The sequence below is a fragment of the Merops nubicus genome, unplaced genomic scaffold (assembly GCF_000691845.1).
Source record: "Merops nubicus isolate BGI_N331 unplaced genomic scaffold, ASM69184v1 scaffold1360, whole genome shotgun sequence".
Lineage (NCBI taxonomy): Eukaryota > Metazoa > Chordata > Aves > Coraciiformes > Meropidae > Merops > Merops nubicus.
The window spans coordinates 218,702-238,702 of record NW_008581958.1 but is presented as its reverse complement, the minus strand read 5'-3'; the positions used below and the strand labels follow the sequence as shown (position 1 = coordinate 238,702).

At 40.3% G+C, this 20,001-nt stretch overlaps 1 protein-coding gene across 1 annotated transcript in view; it reads left to right on the top strand.

Moving 5' to 3' along the window:
• The window catches only part of LOC103768880 (protocadherin-15-like), a gene marked incomplete at its 5' end in the record, with an annotated part of 190,564 nt that overhangs the window by 92,679 nt on the left and 77,884 nt on the right, over window positions 1–20,001 (top strand). The window contains 3 exon segments of the mRNA XM_008936046.1: window positions 8,227–8,269; window positions 8,272–8,366; window positions 10,628–10,740. Coding sequence (XP_008934294.1) covers window positions 8,227–8,269; window positions 8,272–8,366; window positions 10,628–10,740 — 251 coding nt within the window.

The following is a 20,001-nucleotide window of genomic DNA, read 5'->3' as shown; positions in this document are numbered from 1 at the left end:
ATTCCAACCCCCACCGTTCTGTGATTCCATAGGACACAGGCACATCAGAATAGGTTCACAACCAGCCAACGTGTTAATCACAAATCTGCTTAAATAAAAGCAGAATAGGCAGCACATGTATGCAATGGACTGATCAGTACAGGCAAGTGGGAATTTCTCATGTCTTGCTTTAGAGATGCCTTAAAAAATACATAGCCTAAGACCCTTCTGCTAGGAAAAGTCCCTCCATGGGATGTTAGAGGCCTAGGCTGCTCTCCCTCCACTGACTGAAGGATTCAAACCTCTATTTCTGTTTCCATGTAAAATATCTTAACTACCAGGAAAGAAGCTGGCCAGAGATCCTGACAGACTTGAGGTATGCTTGCAGCTATGTGGAAGCCTTCCAAGCCAGGAAGTTGCTATAAATGTAAGAAGCTGCAGCACCTTTGAAGAAAAGGGACATGCAAAGTTAACCAGACTGGTGCCCACACCACCTCATCCTTTTCTGGACTTGAACCATTACAGCTACCAACACTCTCCTTCCTGCTGCCTCTTGTCTCCGTGCAATTGTAGTGTTTTGGTCTGGCCTTATTCACTACTCACTCTGGGGCACACCAGGCCTAGGTTTCTACCATCATCTTAGTCTTGATCCTTAGATTTGCAGGGGAAAGAAGGCTTTGTTGCTCAGGTTCCAGAGCTGTGTGCTGGAAAACATTTTTAAAATTTATTTTAAAGTATTTGATTCTACTCTGTGAATGACTTTTACTCTCACATTTCATGAATGTCTTATTTTCTGTATGTTAGATGTAGTAATGTGGCAAATACAGAAGGGAAGGTAAGATCAAAGTGGGCAAAGTTTCTGGGTGACATTAGAAGCCTGCACAAAGGTATTAGCTCATTTTACTAGCGTTTTTTCCTGAACAAACTACTGCTGGAGTACTACCACCAAATTATTCAACCTTGCCTGCATGTAAATGAGTCTGAAATACATTCAGTAGTTCAGGGAGTTCAGCAGATGCTGTTTAGCTGGAGAAGACTCTCTGTTGTTCTCCCTAGGAATGACTCGGGAGCCAGGGAGGTGGGAAACACCATTTCCCTTGGAGAGCTCTCACCCTCAGCAGTGAGCAGCAAGTCGTTTGAAAGGAAACACTCTGCCCGTAGCACAAGTGGAGTTGCTTCAGAGCGATCTGCCAGTGGAGCGTGGGGAAAGCTGGCTGTGCATTACTGTTGAAATTTGGTAATTTTTTTGATAGCCACAGTAGAAATCAGTAGAAATATTAAGTCCGTTAGTTACAATCCTATGGACCCGTCTCTGCCCCTTGCTCCAGTACATATTTGCTCCTAACAGGCTTATTACACTGCCCTTTGAGAAAAGTCTACAGAAAAGGATGTTAAGGATCACTGAAACTGGGCAAGAAGATGAATTTCTATTCCATGGAAATTTTGACATAAATGGGTTAGTGAGAATGGAAAGAAAAAAAATAATTGTTCCTTGGTGCTAGAAAATCAAGTTTTTAAATTGGGTTTTTTGTGCAGCTTTTATTTAATAGTATCTGTTGCCTTACAGCAAAATATTTTGGTCTAGATAAAGTATTTACCCATTCTGGTATAAACTCCATTTTATAATCCCTGGATTTAATGTGTCTAAATTTTAAAGAATAAGATATCCCTAAGATACCAGATGAAACGGGATAGTTCAGAAACTGATTAATGTGTATCTGTAACAACTCTTAATCCTGTGGAATCAACATTTCCTAATGCAAAGTTATTTCACTTTTTCATTTAAAAATAAAAACAAACAAACCCTTCTGAAATCTCTCCTTTTCTAACTCTTCTGTCACTGTCACTTGAACAGATAAACGTAGGAGCTGTCCCTGGATGCACTTGGGTGCTGCATATGGGGGTACTAGCAGCCCTCTCCAGGTGGTATGAGAAGGGCAGAACAAAGACCTTGACAAAACTGCTGTTGTCTCCCAGATTCCTTCCTTGTGCTGTCCTTACGTATTTCTATGGATTCCTTCTGTACGGTTTTGAGTGTTTTATATTTGAAAGATGTGGGGATCATTTTTACTTTTGTGGAGAAATTGGTGCACATGCATAAGAGAGAGATCACAGTCACGGAGTGTGGATCCTGTTTGCTATCATTAGAACAGGCAGAAACATGGGTGGCAGCAGCATGGAGATAATGTCCTTCAAAATCAGCTGTTGCATTTCTTTGATTTTTATGAAACCTCTAAAATGAAGCTACCCTTAGGCATCTAGTGAATATAGTAGCTGTAAAAGTTAGCTAACTATGGGGGAAAGTTTTTAAAATAGTTTTTGAAAGTTGGTATTTTATGTCAAACTGATAGCTTTACTTTTAAAATGAAAAGAAAGATAGAGAACACTATGAGACTTAAATGGCTTTGTTTCTTTTTCTGACTGAGCCAACCTGTTTAGATGTTTTGTGCTACTGGCAAATCTGTATTTATTTGGAGCTGACTTTGACATTAAACAGTGTCACGGTGTTTGATATGGGTTCACCAGAAACAGGTTTAAAAGGGAAAGGATATTCTTAGCTATCATCATCTATTATTTAGTTCCGTGTTTGTGGTTTTGTTTTTTTTTTTTTTTTTTAAACTGGTGGAATCTTACTTGGATGCTACTAATGCATAGAATCATAGAAAGGTCTGGGCTGGAAAGGATCTTAAGGGTCATCTTGTTCCAAACCCCTGCCATGGGCAGGGACATCTCCCACTAGACCAGGTTGCTCGAAGCCCCTTCCAGCCTGGCCTTGAACACTTCCAGGGATGGAGCATCCACAGCTTCCCTGGGCAACCTCTGTCAGTGTCTCACCACCCTCATAGTGAAGAACTTTTTCCTTACATATCTATTTTATCAGTTCAGGAGAAGAAACTACTATTTATTAAGAAAATAATTTTGGCTTTAAAATATGTCTGATTATCCAGGCAGGTCTAATAAAAACCTAATTTAAAGTATCCATGCCTGAATTTTTTCTATTGTCATTTCTCACATAGTGTACACTATACCCCTGTCAACAGGAAACTCAACCCAGAATACAAGTCAAGCTAGTTTTTTTTTTTCCCTTACCTGCAATAAAAGCTTTTCAGGCCTAATCAGCTCTTCAGAGACTGTTTTAAGCCTGGTTTATTTCCTGTTACGTACCAAAGTTTGCAAAACTGTGTTTTAAATGAGGCCGGTTGCATGTGGAGGGATTTGAGCTTAGCAGAGGGGCTCCCTGTGATGGTGTTCAGCAGCTCTGTACAGATGGCTTCGCACACCCCTGTGTTACCCAAGGACACCTGAGATTGTCCTCAGAGAGAAGAAGTTTTCTACATTGTGAGCAGTTTAGGCTTTACTGAAGTGGCATGGTGATGAAAGATGCCAGATGATTTATGACTATGTTCTCAAAGCTCTTAACCCTTCAAGTATTTTGAAAGGAGAGCAACATGAGATCTTTGAGAGATGCTTGCTTTGTTTAGCAGAAGGTGAATATTCCCAGGACTGGTATAACTGGAGGTGTTTGCTTTTTCTCTATAAGCACTTTCATTTGAAGGGTTTCTCGCTGTAAAAGCAGGAATATTTCTTCCATGGGCAATTCCCTTGCATATTCTGGTTTTGTTGATTTCAAATGTCAATAGAAACAGATGCAGGACAGTAATTTTAACGAGCAGCCAGCTTCCAGAGCTTCAGAACATCCAATTTAATGGTTTATCCATTCTCATAACATCTTGCAAGGTTTTTGTTCAATGGAGCCCTTTTGCCAAATCAAGAGTAATTGTCCTTATTGTTTTACAAGGCACCCACTAAAAGTAAGATGCTAACAGATGCATAATTAGAGAATTCACAGAGATTTCATTTGGGATAAAAGCATTTTCAGACAGTCCAGGGCTTGATCTTCAAAAAAGTATGATCTGTGGGATCTGATGGAGATTTATATATGGGAAACATGCTGGAAGCTCAGTGGGTTCTTAACGTAGGTATATCTCCTGGCTTTAAAAGTTCACGTTCTTTGTTCAGCTTGTTATAGTTAATAATTCAGAATTTCTGGATTTAGCAATTCAAAAATTCAGCCCCTCTTGTTGAGTTACATGCTAAAGAATAAAATACTTTAATACTTTAAATTTTAGGGGTTTTATAAAGGCATTTATGGTGAATATACATGAGTGCACCGTTTACAACCCATAGCTGGTATAAGACCCACCAAAATCAATTGCCTAATGTGTGATGTGCCCCATCTTAAATGCTTTCTTTACTTTAAGCGTGTTGCAAAGAACATGTGCAGCCACCTGTGAATTTGGGGGATTAGCATCACTTTTTTTTTATTTTTCCCCCATGGGATTGATTTTACAAAATTGGCTTTGGCAAACTCTTCACAATGCAGATCATTCAGGCACGCTTTGAAACCTACAGATGGAAGTTGTTTATTAACCTCCTCACCAGTTTTCACATTTTATCTAGAATACTCTCAGAAGTTTCCTGACTTTGGTCCTAAAGTTCTATTGAGTACAAAGAGGCTGGGTAAATAAGTCTGTGTTCATTATGCCACTGGTCCATAGTAGGACCTAGGGGCAAAATCCCTGCCATTTACCAGATGTGCATCTGGGATCTTCATGAGTAGACTGCAAATGAAAGTGAAATGGTGTGTCACAAATGAATGGCATTTTCCCAGAGCAAATGGAAATGTGAGGAATTAGCAATAAGAGACGTGGTTGAAACTGCATGAGGTTTAGATCTACATTTCATATTAGCTCTGAACTCTCAGGAAGACTTTGGTTTGAGAGCAGGAACGTGGTTCTTGCCAAGTACAATCCTTGTCTGTGGTTTATTCGAGAATATTATCTGCTATATCTGAGTTTTGCTGTAGACATAGGAACGCATTTAAATTAATTTAGAACAGTGGCGAAAGATGATTAATATCTGGAATTATTAATGCTTCCTTCCAAAGGGATTTCCCTGGGAAATCTCTCTGGAGATTTTTCTAATTACATTGGTGCCAAAATATAGTAAATAAGAAATAAATCCCTGTTTTGTTATTTTCAGAAATGACAGGAGAAAAGTGTACTTGATAGTCATGTCAGGAACAATAACCTGATGAGATTTTTGTTTATTTAATAACAAATTACCTGGTGTGTGCAGGTCTAATGATGATGATGATAGCTTTTAAGTCTTCCAAGCAAATGAGGACCATTACTCTGAAACCAAGTAGAGTGGATTTCAGCAGGTAATTTCCTCTTAATTACAATGTTGAAGAAAAATTATTGAATTGGGGAATGCCAGGGGGCAAGTTGTGTAATCACCTCTGTTGTGCTACGATCTCTGAAATTTCTCATGTTCCCAAGTATTTGTACTCCTTAGTGTGTGCATAGTTCCAAAAAGTTCTTCCAACTGTTAACGTGGTCTTTCATATATGACTTCACTAAACACCAAAACACGCCTGGCAGACCAAGTTCTCAGTCATTAAAGGTGCTGACACTGCCTTGTGTGATGCCTAATAAACCCTTCCTGGGCTGTATTTCCTTGGAGGGCTCAAAGAGGCAACAGCCTCATCCCCTGAACGTTTAAGTCATCCTGGGGAGCAGCCGTGCAGGGCTCCCCAGAAACTCTGTGAGTGTCTTGGCTGCATCCAGCCCTATCTCGCTTCTCTTTACGTGCGAAGCGTTACCTGTGCAGGGTTTTATGTTTTGAGGTAGCCTGGTTGCCTTGTCCTCTGTCGTCGTCTTTTACAGTTAGACTTTGGTATTAGGGTTCTTGGAACAGCTAGAAAATTGATACCATTGGTTTGATTCTTGCAAGCTACTTATAATTTTTATTTCAAATATTCTTCACTGAAGGGTCACTTATCTCACACTGAAGTTGCAGTTATTCATTGAATAGTCCCAGTACTCATCAGGAGTTAATGTGGCAAAACCTGGCACCGTGTTACACAGCTCAGCAGTGTGCATTGGCATGATGTGAAATACCTGCACTAAATCCATTACACTCAAGCCTTCCGTTCAGACCCTGTTTTGACTGAGCACTCGGGTGCAATTTTGTTGTACCAACAAGATGTTGATACGATTCATTGAACTTAAACCACTTTTGCAGCTGTTTTTGTTGCCATTTACAAAAGTAAATTTCCTGTTTTCCTTGTTGTTAGTTCCTGACGTGGTACCATCGAATACATTCTCAATAACAACAAAGCTGCTTTATACCCTGTTCTGGAATACGGGTGAAAATTACCAACTTGCTGTTAATGAATCTGTGGGCTCTGATATTTTGTCTCTTGTTATTTAGAATACAGTGTGAAGATCAAAACCTTATCTGAGGTCTAGACTCACAGGCATTAGAAACAGAGATAGTGGCAATGATAGGACCTGAGTTTCTGAGTGCCTCTCTGAATCTCCTCCCAAACATATTTAGCACATAACCTGGTTTGAATTTTGTGAAATGTCCCAGGTGTCTCCATATCCAGGGAACACAGACTTTGGCCTGCTGAAAAAGTTATTCAGACATCACTGTGTAAAAAAAAAAAAGAAAAACAAAACAAAAAAAAATCATCTTTGCTTTAAACTCCTTCTTTGATGCTCTTTTTTCCTCACAATTCTTTAGTACCTGGTTTATTTTTGTACTGTCTTTGCTGCTTTAGTAACCTGCTGCTACGCCACCTTTTAATCATGGAGAACAGTGGATTGCTACCAATACTAGTGAAGGGGAACGTGCTGAGAATAAACTGTTAAAATTCAATGCTTCCCAGACATTCTTTGTAACCAGTGTGTGGTACAATTCATCTCATCCAAAAAGAGTGTGGGTGATTCCTGCCAGAGAAGTCTGCTGCTTTGATGTTAGGTGGGTGCTGCTGCTGGAGAAGCTCCTCCAGGCCCACATGGGAAAGCAGCTGTTGCAGCAGAGCCTGGGGTACTACCAGGGGGTGGTGGGACTGTGGAGATCCCAGGGACAAGCATTGCCACCCATTTTGCTTTCGGGGACTTGACGTGTCAGGCAAGTCAGCGCAAAGTGCCAGGGCCCTTCTGTATCTCTGATGTGGGAGCTGCTGCCTTTTAGGCTTGCATATGCGGTGCTGCTCCTCACCCTTGGAAGGTCCCTGCAGGGTGGCTGCCAGAACGGGATCAGTGAAATCTAAAGGATACTTGAAAAAACTTCATCCTTCACATTAAATGTTATCTATTTAGGCAGTTAGCGTTAAAACAGTTAAAGCAGGTAAGTAACCTTCTGTTAGAAAATGCTGAGCTACTGGTCTGAAAAATTAATCTGTTGCAGTCCCTGGAAATGCCTCTTCCAATTCCCCTTTTAATTGGATATTTTTGGGTGCCTATGCATGCAGACAGTTTGTGACCCATGCATAGGCTGTCTGTGCTTGTTCCTTCTCATTGAAACAGCATTTGAACAGTGGGAGGATACATAAAATCCATCTGCAAAACTCCTTTCTCTGTTACCACTGATATGGCAAAAGAATTCTCCTTTTTATTTTCTGATGTCACAAGTGTGATGGGAAAGTTTTTGGAAGTGCTTCAGGCCCTAGCATCTCTGTGGTTTACATCTTAGAGGTGATGGTTTTAAAATGTATTAGTGGTTCATCACTCAGCTTTGGTGAAAAGTAGAACCTTCAGATGCTGCTGTTAGGTTTCTGTGTAAAAATAGTCCGTTCAGGCTGCTGTGTTTGCCCAGGCAATCTGATGCTGTTATAATTTTGGTTCCTCTGCAAGAGAAGCGTGTGAATGTCATACAGGCCTGGCTGCCTTGTGGGCAGATCTGTAGTCTGGCTTCTCAGCAAATAATGTAACACACCTCTTCCCAGCTTCAGCAACGAGGCACTGTGACTGTCAGAACAAGCGGAATAAGTGTTGGAGGTTTGAGAGTATTTACTTGAACTCTAAAGGAGTTTTAGTAACATGTTAAAAAAATTTTGAAATGTGTAGTAACCAATCTTAAGCCATGTCTGGGTTCTGTTATTTAAACATTGCAGTAGTTATGAAACAAACCACTGCTTCTGTTGGTATTTAAGTAGATGGGGTTTTCAGCCATCTTCTTTCCAAACCTCTACTCATTTTTCTTACTGAACCTCTCAGATGTCACCCTAGCATATTTTGGGAGAATGCTCAGTAACCAACCCAGTTATGAGGAAGACAAGCAGCAAGTTTTGTTGGTGATGGTCTGTTTACCAATGTTGCATTTTAATCCTTTGCTCGTTCCATGAGATGTGTAGAAGTACAAACCCCTGCAAGTTGCTTTCTTTTTGCCTTACAGGGCACACCAGCAAGTCGAGTGCGGTACAAAGTAGATGTTGTTCAGTTCCCTACAGTGCCAGCATTTTTGATGTGGAGGAAGACTCCGGACGTGTGGTAACCCGAGTAAACCTAAATGAAGAGCCAAGTACAGTGTTTAAGGTACAAGCTCATAAAGCTGTATATTGTCAGTAAACAGTGCCTGTGTTGGATGGAATTCCTTTTACCTCCATGTTTCTTCTCTGTGTTCCTTTATATTGCATATAAATGCAATATAAATCGATGTGAAATTTTTATTTGTTTCTTCGCTTCCTTAATTTCTTTCCAGCGTGTTTCATGCCTTTGATTTCAGAAACAATTTTGAATGGATGTGATTGCTGCTGTTAGGAGGGACGAATAAACAGAGGCTGAAGGAAGGTTCAGTTTTTGAAAGTTCCCTTGCTGATATCCCTGCATCAGGGTTGCTAGCATAGCAATTTTAAGAGAATAACAAGATAGCTTGTAAAGAAAGTTACTGTGCAGTTGGATGCTTTGGGTTTTCCTGCTCACAAACCCTGTAATAATATAAAAAAATTTGCTTTAAGAAGATTTAAATCACAATTTTGTTTTGCTTTAAGAAGATTTAAATCACAATTTTGTTTTTCTTGTTCCTGAAAAGTCTCAAGTGTAGTTGGTGTCAAGTAAGTTATGATTTTACAATTAAAGTGTGTCGATACGAAAAAAAAAAAAAAGGGACCTATAATATGTGGGGGTTTATATGTAATTTCCCTGCTTGGTAACTACCCACTTTCTGTATGGTAATTAAGGTGTGATTTGTTTTTTCTTCCAGTTATTTGCTTTTGAAATGAGGATTAAAGAAAGGTTTATTTGCTTACCTTTCCGCTATAAGGAATAAAGCTTATTATTAAAGGTTTTTATTAAAGCTTATTATTTGAGGTTTTCCACTTCTGAGTGTACCATCAGGAACTACTGTAAGCTCAAGTAGCGCTGGGATGCTGTCGGTGTTTTAGCGATTTAGGACAGTGCTACACTGAGTCCTTCTCAGTTTTTAATGTAGTAAAACTCAGAGCAAGATAATTACCTCTTGGTTAACATCACTGGAGTGCATTTTTTGTGTTGTTGAGTGTTTGTTTTTTTTTCCCTTCTTGGTAATTATTTTGCGTGGCTATGTTGTGAAACTGCAGCACACAGATGGTGTGCACGTGGGCATGGAGCTACATTTCTACGTGAAGACTGCTCTATGCTAGGGCAGACCAATAGTAAATTTAGCAGAGCACTACTTGTCAGAATATATGGATGCTCATGGGCGAGGCACAGAAGATTCCAGAAATCAGTGATGTGGAGACTTTGAGCTGGTATTTCCATCTAGAAGCATTGGGTTTGTTCCTGCCACTGAGTCTTCTGTGAATTTTCCCAGTCAGTTTTTGACATATTCATACTTTCTGCAATTAGGATACCTTCCGCTGGAGAGTTCCTGAATGTATTGGCTGAAAAAAAAAATGCCCTATTTTGTTTTAAGCTGTCTCTTCACCAACCTATTCTGCGAATAGCTTGGACTCAGCTGAAAACTCTGCTAGAATGAGGTGCTGACCTGCTCCATCTAGTGACCTCCTGAAGAAGGACACATTTAGAGAGAGAGGAAATTGGGAAACCGTGCATTACGCCATGTTCAGGGGGCTGGTGTCTTAGACTTTTGCTAGCAGATTGCTCACCTTCATATGAAAGCTGAAAATAGGTGAACTTGTTTGTTCCAGCACACAAGCAGGGATTAAATAAAAAAATAGATGTCAGTAAAACTCAGATGAGCAAAAGATTTATAATAGGCTGCCTTTGGAGAAGGTCTTGTTCATGTTTTAGCATACCAAAGATGTCTTTTCTAAGAAGATTTATTTAGAGGGGAGTTAATGTGAATTTTTGTTCTGTTTTGCTTTCAGACCTCAGTTTTAAATATCATTGTTGGCAACGCAGAATTCTTACCTAGCTCTTCTTCTGCTTTATTGGGAATTATAGGTGGTTTTCCAGTACAAACTATTCCACTGCATAGACATAGAATCGCACTATATACCATTAAAGGAATTGAAATTGATTCTGGAATCCTGAGGAAGGACAGTCTGTGATTAGTTGTGAAGGGAATCCTCTGAAAAGTGTACTTGAAGCTGGAAAGGTGTTTTGGAGAGGTATTTGTTGAAGACTCTGGTTTTGGAATTCCAGTTGACTGTGTTTCTGTAATTTTTCTAGCAGATGGTTCAACTTGTGGATGGTTGTCACCTTGCTTTACCTTCTGTTCTTACACAATGTATGATTTGCACGGAAAGAAAATCCCATCCAACTTGTTAGACCCTGAAAATACAAGTATTGTTGCAAGTCAACATAGAAAATGTTCTTGCCTATACTAAGAGAGTGATTTTCTGTATTGTTTATAGTTAGTGGTCATTGCTTATGATGATGGGGACCCCGTGAAGTTCAACACCACTACTGTAGAAATTGCTGTGCTGCAGCCTTCAGTAATCCCACGGTTTACGCAGGATGAATACAGGTAAAGCATTTATTCAGTTGCATTACATCTGCTATATTTTAAGTTGAATTAAGTTCCCGTTTGAGTGCTACTCTGAAATACTTGGGCTACAAAAATACTCTATTGCCAATGCGGAAGTGCTTTCTCTGCATGTACCCCAACTTTTGTACATTCTGCTGCTGTTACCTTTGGTTCATGGAAGGAAATAAGACACAAAAATAAGGTTTGAACCAAAGCACCTAAAACCTCATGTGCTTAAAGCTGCTAGCATATTTATATATTAACTCTTCTTGAGGAAATAAATTGAATGCTGCTCTGAGGAGAGCTGTCAGCACTGAAGTGCCCCAGAAGCACAACTGTGTGAAATTACACGCAGGGCTTTTTGCAGCACTCCTGTGTGATGAAGTAAGGGTGGCAAAACACTTCGGAGCTGCTGCTTTGTTTGGCACCCAGCCATTCCCCAATCATATCAGACAGTGGTGCCATTTTACTGTCTTAACAAGTTGTCTCTGACTGAAAGGATCTGGGCTGCAGGTAACACTGAGGAGAGGTTCGTTTGAACCTATCTTCTCAGAAGCTGCTGAAAATATTAGTTATGTGGATAAAGGAAAAATTTTGTGCATTGAAATTGTAGCTGGGATCACTGGGGCTCTAGGTTCAGTTTCCTCCAGTCTGCTTGAGTGTGTTTTGATCCTGTGCTACATTCCTGTGGGGTGTGAGAGACTTTGAACTTGACCTCTGATATTAGAAGCGCAGATGATAGTTACTACTCCAGAGCCACGACTTGATCAAATTTACCCTCTGACAATGTAATAAAATCAACCCCATTTTCTTAAAATTAACTCAAAAAAACCCCACATCTAGTACACAGGCTGATTAGTTTGTTAAATTTTGTTACAGGGAATGTTTTTGTAAACAGTTTCTGACATCTGTGTGGTAATAGCATCGATGCACACAGCCTCTCAGTATCAAGAAGTTATTGCCTTGCTGCAATATGTGCTCTTGATTCAAACGGAGCAACATAATCAGTGTCAGAGCAGAGTGGGGTTTGAACAGATATTGTCAAAATAAAGTACTGCAGGAGATCAGAAATTGGGTGGAACACGATGGGCTTCAGTAGGTCCTCATGAGAGGACTTGCTGAGCTTTAAGGGCTTTAGACACAAATTTCTACTGTGCGTTCTGTTTTTCCCTCGTGATGAGGGTATTGGCATTTTGAAGGAACACCTTAAAGAAATGGAAAATGGTAAAATACAAATCTTGTGTGTAGTGTTGAAAGAGAAGTGTGAAATCTGAAAGAATAGTGTAAAATTATACACTTTGCATTTAATGATAGTGGAAATGATAATACTTTGCTGAAGGATTTTCTTGGGAATTTTTTCTGCTGCTCTCTGTTTTATGAGATATCTTCAAATATATGAAGTGTAGTATAGGTAATGTAGCAAAAGAAGGACCTTGAAATAAAAGTATTTCCATTTGTGTAATTTCAGCAATCATGTGAATGCATGCAATTTCTGAATCAAATTTAAAGCCTTTCTGCAATAGCTTTAACCTTCTGTGTCACTGTTTTCAAGAAGTTGAACAGGGCCTGTTTGTGTAGCTGTGAGGAGGAAATAAACACAGATACACTTTTTTAACAGGAAGACAAAAAAATATGATAATTATGAGGCCTTTCCAAGATACTCCACATTTTGGCTAAATTACAAAAGCTAATTTGTGGCCTCAGGAGCCACCCTGAGACAGACTCCTCTCTGCCAGGGCCATACTCAGGAATGCACTTTGTTTCCTTTCACTTTTATAACTTTATTCTGAATGACCTTCACCTTTAAGGCCCCTGCCCTTGAATCCTACCTGGTGACAAATGTGTTCCTGAGCAGTGTTTTTTGGGAGAGGCTGCAATGCAGCCACAGTGCTGCAGCACTCAGCCTGACTCCAGCCTCAGGAGTACCTGCAGCATGGTGTGGTCCACCTCTGCCACGTAGAAGAGTTATCGTGCAGTTCTGACATCAACCAATGCAGCCTCTTTGTTTGCAAGACTGTGAGAAGAGACTTGAAGAGTCTTTAAGGTCCAGAGCATGAGTTTTAGGAGGAGCAGCTGATGATAGAACTGGGTCTGTTTAGTCTGAAGAAAAGGAGTCTTAGGGGAGACCTTCTTGCTCTCTATAGCTCCCTGAAAGGAGCTTGTAGAGAAGTTGGTACCAGTTTCTTCTCCCAAATAACAAGTGATAGGACAAGAAGAAACTTGTCTTCCCCAAAAGGGTTGTCAATTCCTGGACAAGGCTGTCCAGGGCAGTGGTTGAATCACCATCCCTCGAGGGGTTTCAAAGCCATTTAGATGTGATGCTGAGTGATATGGCTTAGTGGTGGGCTTGGCAGTGCTGGGTTAATGTCTGAGCTTGGTGATCTTGTTTTTTTCCAGCCTAAATTGTTCTGTGATTCTAAGGTCCAGGAGCACAGACAGAGTTTGCATTGTCTTTTGGAAAAATGAACTGAGCTCATGCTTCCTTAGGCCACCTTCAGCTCCAGTTTTATCTCAGGAGAGGAAACTTTATTTCACCACAGTGAAGAAAACTGAGTAAAAAATGGCTCATATCCCCTTATACCCTTAGATGACAACTGAATGACCCATGTTACCATCTCCTCCTTGCGAACTCATCAGGATTAGCTGAACAGCCTAGTTGCTCTTTCCAAAGAAACAGCACTACTCCATTCTTGGTAAATTCTTTGATGCACACTGTCAGGAAAAAAACAAACAAACAAACAAACAAACAAAAAAAACCAACAAAAAAAAAACACACACAAAAAAACCCTATTAAATTAGGGGCAGCAAAGGAGGCAGATACTCATTTTCTTCAGCATCAGAAATTAAATAAAAACAACCCCATAACTTTCTGATTTGGCTCTAAGACTCTCTCAAAACATTTTGGAGCAGAGCTAGTTTTGATTCCTCAGGTTTTCAGGGCTTGTCACACTGTAGACTGCGCTTTGTGTTTGCTTTCTTGACAGTGATGGAAGCTGAAACTGGCAGGTTTCATATAACCTTATTTTTCAGTTGACATGGTGTATCTTCAGGGTAAATGTCAGCACAGAGTTGTGGTGCTGCTTGCAGAATGATGAACCGTTGGGTGTGGGTACCAGAATTTCTGAAGGATTGAGAATTAGTGGCTTTTGAGTGGATTAGTATTGATCTTTGCTGGCCTCATTATCGTAATCTGGATGATTCCAGCATTGTTTTCTAGCTGTTTTACAAACTTTATTTCTGTGTATTTAGGAAAAGGTCACGGTTGAACAGCTTTACAGGCTAACGCTGCCTGCGTGGTTGCAGCATGTGTTACAAATTGGAAATAAATAGTAAAAAATAGGAGAGAGGGGACCAGATGGCATGATCAGAAAGGCATAGCCACGTTAGGCAGATAGGGAGATAAAAGTGCAACCCTGCCTTGAGCTGTTGGTCTGGCAGCTCTCTGCTCCATCAGAAACATTAGGGTATCTCCTTGGAGTCCTGTTCATACTGAGGGTGGCTTTGATTGATTGTTATCGACTGATTATTGAGGTGCTGGAGTGGGACCAGGGAACAGCAACAAAGCTGGTGAAGGGTCTTAGAGCACAAGTCTTGTGAGGAGTAGCTGAGGGACCTGGGGTTGTTTAGTCTGGAGAAGAGGAGGCTGCAGGGAGACCTTCTTGCTCTCTCCCACTCCCTGGAAGGAGGTTGGAGTGAGATGGGTGTTGGTCTCTTCTCCCAGGTAGCCAGCAATAGGACAAGAGGCAATGGGCTGAAGTTGCACCAGGGAAGGTTTCAGTTGGATATTAGGAAGAATTTATTTCCTGCTGTAGTGGTGAGGCATTGGAGGAGGCTGCCCATGGAGGTGGTGGAGTCCTCATCCCTGGAGGGGTTCAAATAATGTGTAGCTGTGGCACACTGGGACATGGTTTAGTGGTCATGGTAGTGTTTGGTTGATGGTTGGACTTGATGATCTTGGAGGTTTTTTCCAACCTTAATGATTCTATCATTATCCACATCTTAAAGTGACTTCCCCAGGAGGTAGCAGTCAAGTAGATGAGAGTCATGGATTTGCATTTTATTCACTGGCCATCCCTTTGCATTAACCCATAATCTGGGGTAAATTAATTAGTCACTCTTACCCTCCACTTTATTACTTTGGGTTGTAGATGATACTGGAGACTTCTAAATGCTGCTGTGCTCTATGTATAAAACAGCAAAGGGAAGCAAAGAGCTCTGAGAGCCAAAAAATACAACACAGAGCAGTTGTTTGATGACAGGTGACTGATAAAATATCATTCCTTCCTAATGACTGAGACAGACGACCACTAAAGTACATCAGAAGGAGATCTGCTGCAACCAATCAGGTCTTGTGGTGGGAACAAGCAAGTCAAGGCCAAGCATTGCAGCAGGCTGTTAGAAGCAGAGTGGCATCAGCTGGAAGGTCTGCATGATCTGGTCCAGCAGCTTGTCCAGATGCCACCCCAGGGGCTTGCAGGACATTAGTGTAGTTATCAATGGCCAGATGATCCATCCTCAGTGCTCCTTGCACATGACTATCTTCTGGGGACACTGATATGCTGCAGCTCCCACTGATCTTTCTCTAGGGCATCCCTAGATGTGACCCTCGCTGCCTGTACCACACTTCAGCTGATGCTGCAGGCTGTCCCAGGACTCCTAGCCAAGATCTTTTCTCTGGAGCCACAGGGTTTCACTACGTTAGCAATGTGGATTCTTTTCTACATGGTTCTTTGTTTGTCCTTGTCATGGATATTAAATATGACTTTGAGAGTGCTGACAGCAGCAGTGCCTGCTGAGTGGTGTTTTCCAGACCAAGCCTTGTTTGCTTGTTTCATAAAAATGCAAAGTGTGAAGAGGCAGAAATCAAAAAGAATCAAAGACCTCTAACATGCAGACCTTTAACTGTAGATGGCTAATGTAGCTCTGAGCTCCTTTGACCTTCAGCTGCCCAGGAAGAAGAATGCTGCTGCTGCTCTTCTCGCCACATCAGAGGGAGGCACAAGGGCCAAACCAGACGGTGGCCAGCAGTGTGCAGACAAGGCCTGACCTGCGACTTCCATCACCTCTGAGAGAGCAGCAGCCTGAGGATGCTGAGCACAGCAAGGTGATGGAGAGAGGAGGGGCTGGCACATGGCACATGAGACTTTCTGCATCCATTTGCACAGTTCCCTGAGTTTTTCAGTGCTGCCTTGGGTCTCATGCCACTTGGTGCTGGTGAAGCAGCCGTGTCCCTGGCAATAAATCACTTGCTTGGGAGAATCAAATCAACTCTTTGGAGTCCTCCTTTCCCAAGCTATTACTTCTGTTGTCTTGATGGCTCCACCCAGATCACCTCCTTATTAAATTCCTGAGCAAGTAATTGATCCAGAAGTTTCCATTTCTTCCAAACAAGTAATGGCAGCACTTTCATTTCTTAATTAACAGATAATAATTAGTAGCGCTATGGAACAGTGAAGACCAGATGTGAAGTGAACCTCAGTTGATTTTAAAGAGGTTTGGGTTTTATTTTTTTAGCAAGACAGTCTTCTTAATGAGTCCTCTTAATTTTAAACCAGTAAAAGTTCAAAGGGACTTGAGATCTTTTTTTTGCTTTGTGAATGAATAAATGCTACATCCTCTGCAACTAGAAGGTCATTGCTAGCAGCAATGTGTTGCTGGAGCAGGAAATGAAATGTTAACCGAAAGGAGCATCATTGGCTCCTGATTATTGCCTCTGGGCACATTAAACAGGTGTTCATCCATTTCGTAGCAGAAAAAGGAAAATACTGGAAACTTTCATCTTCTGTTAGTATTGCATTATAGGTCCCCAGCCTGTTGGGAAAGATGTGCCCAGTTCTGTGGTCGTCTGAAGTTCGGTTCGGATTTATGAGGAAATAACGTGAAGTGGGGAGTTCGAGGCTATTACTTGATGTAAATGTGGTGTGGCATTTTCATTCTCTACTAGCAACAACACTACTGTGAGAATGTGTTCTGGTTCAAAACTGAGATTTTGTGACATGTGGGCCTTTGGCTCGCTCGGTAGAAGATCCGATGTCACGTTTTCCACTTAATTAAATCTGTCAATACTGTAGGCAAATATCGCTCCAGCAAATTGCTGTGCCTCGTAAGAGTTTGTGAAACAAAATTATGGAGGCACACTAGGAGGTGGTTGGGAGTGTAATTTCAAGAGGCTTTTCCCAGTTCTCTGGTTTATTGCTGTTCAGTTTTTCTCATTGTGAACCAGGAGATGGGGAATCTGGCACAGCAGCACTGAGTATTTAATGTTTAGGATCTCTCTAATTTGCTGCCTCTGTCAAAAAGGTGCTGTTGGGCACAGAACAGCATCCACAAGGTTGTGTCTGAGGCCTTCTAGAAGCAACTGTGCTTTTCTCATCAGGAGTGTCCTACTAGTTCAGTCAACCATTATTACAATGCATGAGAGAAAAATAGAAATATTAAGAGAAATGAGTTATTCCAGGGAGAGGAACAAGTCGATCTATACATGTTTAAAAAATCAGAAGTAAAGACAGCTGCTGAGAGTGGCCTTTGTTCAAATTGAGTAGAACAGGGTAAAAACCCCAAACAAACCAGGGGTTTGGAGGGGAAGGGAAGGTTTTTTGGTTAGGCAACAGTGAAGTTTCCAAACCTATTTTCTCACTGATTTACTTATTTGCCTCTAACGTATTGCTCTGAGAAGCAATTAGAGAAGCCGTAGCTTGTTTCCTATAAGTAAAATGGCATAGTTTGGGGAATCAAGATGCTTCCTGAATGAAACCATGTGCCAGAGAGGCAGGATGTAAAATTCTGCATTAGATGCAGTTGGGTTTGCATCAGGCTGCTCATCAGCTGCGTTTCGGTAAGCCTCTGTTTACCTAAGTTTTCTTTTGCTTTCTTTTTTTCCTTCCTGAGAGAGCTCACTGCCATTTTGAGTCATACTCGGTCAGGGGGTCGTTTCCTACTGCAAGCAACAGGAGTACACAGGAGTTTAGTTGTAGTCCCTCCAAAGTATTTTGTCTAGTGATGGTACATATAGAGCATCCACCTGGCTAATCCTTTTTCTAGGATATCCAAGTCTTACTGCTGCTTGTCCCACCTTTCCCAAACTGGAATTTACATTTTAACTGAAAACAACATAAAAAAGACTGAAATACAACTGGAAACATTTTTGAAGCAGCATATTCAGCAACATATTCAGGAAAATGTGTGATTTTGCCTTTGGGATCAATGGGGTTTGGTGGTGTTCTCCTGGTACTTGGTTTGTAATAGAAAATAAGAAAGCATACTTTAGAGTGTGGTTATAAAAGTTAGGAAATTAATTTGTTTCTATCCAGGTACTGAAGCATGGTTTGTCATGGAAAAATTAGTGAGCAAGTTAGCAGATGATTACAGTGTGGTTGAAGGATCACCTTTTTCCTCCCTATTTTTCTTATTTTAGTAGTGCTACATTGCATTTTATTAAATTTATTTATTGATCAAAATTTATCAAAATCTTCTTTTTACCAAATGAAAAGGAAACTCTAATTTTATGAGTTGTTGTTGTTTTTTGTTTTTTGTTTTTTTTTCCAATTAAAAAAAAGTGTGTGATCCCTGCTTTGGGAATTGACCCTATCGATACCCATCTGCCAGACCAATTCAAGTGTGTGAGAATGTCCTGCACTGTGCTTGATGAGAGTTTTGAGGGGTTTTGTCCTTTTTTTGCTTCTGTAATAAATCCTGACAGAAAGTTTCATCTCTTCATGTCTTTAGGTTTAATTTAGGAGGATTGGTGGGATAACACAAATTCATTATGCATGATGACAAGAGTTTTTCACAGGAACAAAACTTGACATTTGGTTTAAAAAATAATAGGTTATGACAGGGGTTCTCTGTAACAATGTCCAGACTCCCTTGTCATCTGATTTAGAGATAAATACCATGAAAAGGTCAGAATGTCTTGAACCAATTTGAGAATCAAGACAGAAAGTGGGGATATTAAGTACACTAAGGAATACATGATCCTTTTCAGGACACTTTGAAGATGAAGTGCTAGAAAAATACATCTAATGAAGAAGAAAGTATTCTTTTTCCAGAAAAAAAATCACCATCTCTGACAGGTTGTCCAGGTAGTTACAGTTCCACTAACTGGAAACTCAAAATCTGAGAAATTCATCAACTGCTGCTCTAAAATGTGGCTAGGTTTTTTTTTTTTTTTTTTTTTTTTTTCAGAAAGGCTAGGAAGCCAAGATAGTCTAAATGTGATGGTGAAAGAATTAAAAGACCTGTCATCATGATGTTTACTTCTTGCTTTCCTGTTTCTTTTCTTTTTGTTTTGCTGCACCAGTTAGAAACTCGTGCAGTTTTTTCACAACTGTACAACCTCTGCTGCACAGCAAGACCAATAGAAATGTTTTTGTTCATAGTTTTTATTAGCTACTTTAGTTTCCATGACACTTTGCTGTTAGCTCACCTCATCTTACATACTCTAGTGCTGTGCTCACACTTGACTTTCCTCCAGAAAAATACCTAAATTCTACTTGGTTGAATGGGGTATGCTGCTCAGAATCATGTTTCAGATAGAAGAGGCTGGAATAGCTTCAGGTACAATGCTCTTGAGGGTTAAAAGCAGCTAAGGCCAAAACACTTTAAGAAGCTGTAATGTGAGAGAAGGCAGGAAGATGATTTTATCAAGAGAGGTCCAGATGGCATTTTAATCAAGTTGAGCTAAGAATCTTAAACAAAAATAAGAAATATTTTAAGTTCTGAAGTGTGCTTATGGACCTCCATGAACTAAAATATAATTCAGAAAATAGAGTTGACTGAAGTGTCTAATACAGAGTACATACACATTGCACTATTAAACTTCAGTACTAAACCAATTTTCCAATTTATTATTGGGTTTGCTGGGTTTAAATTTAATTTTTGATTAAATCTCATGTTCATGCTTTTGGAGATAGAAAAGTTTCATGGTGAATTTAAAGCATATTGGACACCAGGCAAATTGAAAAATGGATGAGAGCCTGATGTGTTCAGCAAAGGGAAACGAGAAGCAGAGAGAAGAAAAGTTAAAATTTCACTTTGGACATGAAAAGTAGTTATGCCCTACAATGTATTTAAGATGTGTCCAGTCTCCTTTTCCCCCTCTGATCCAGATATGGGTAGTTGAGATACAACAAATCAAAAGGTATTATTCTTTAACAATTTGTATCCTTTGTTTTTGTGTATAAATAAGTACATTATTTCAATCTTGTTTTCTTCTGGTTTGGGGTTGCCTTTTTGTTTTTCATGAGGGACAAACAGATTTTA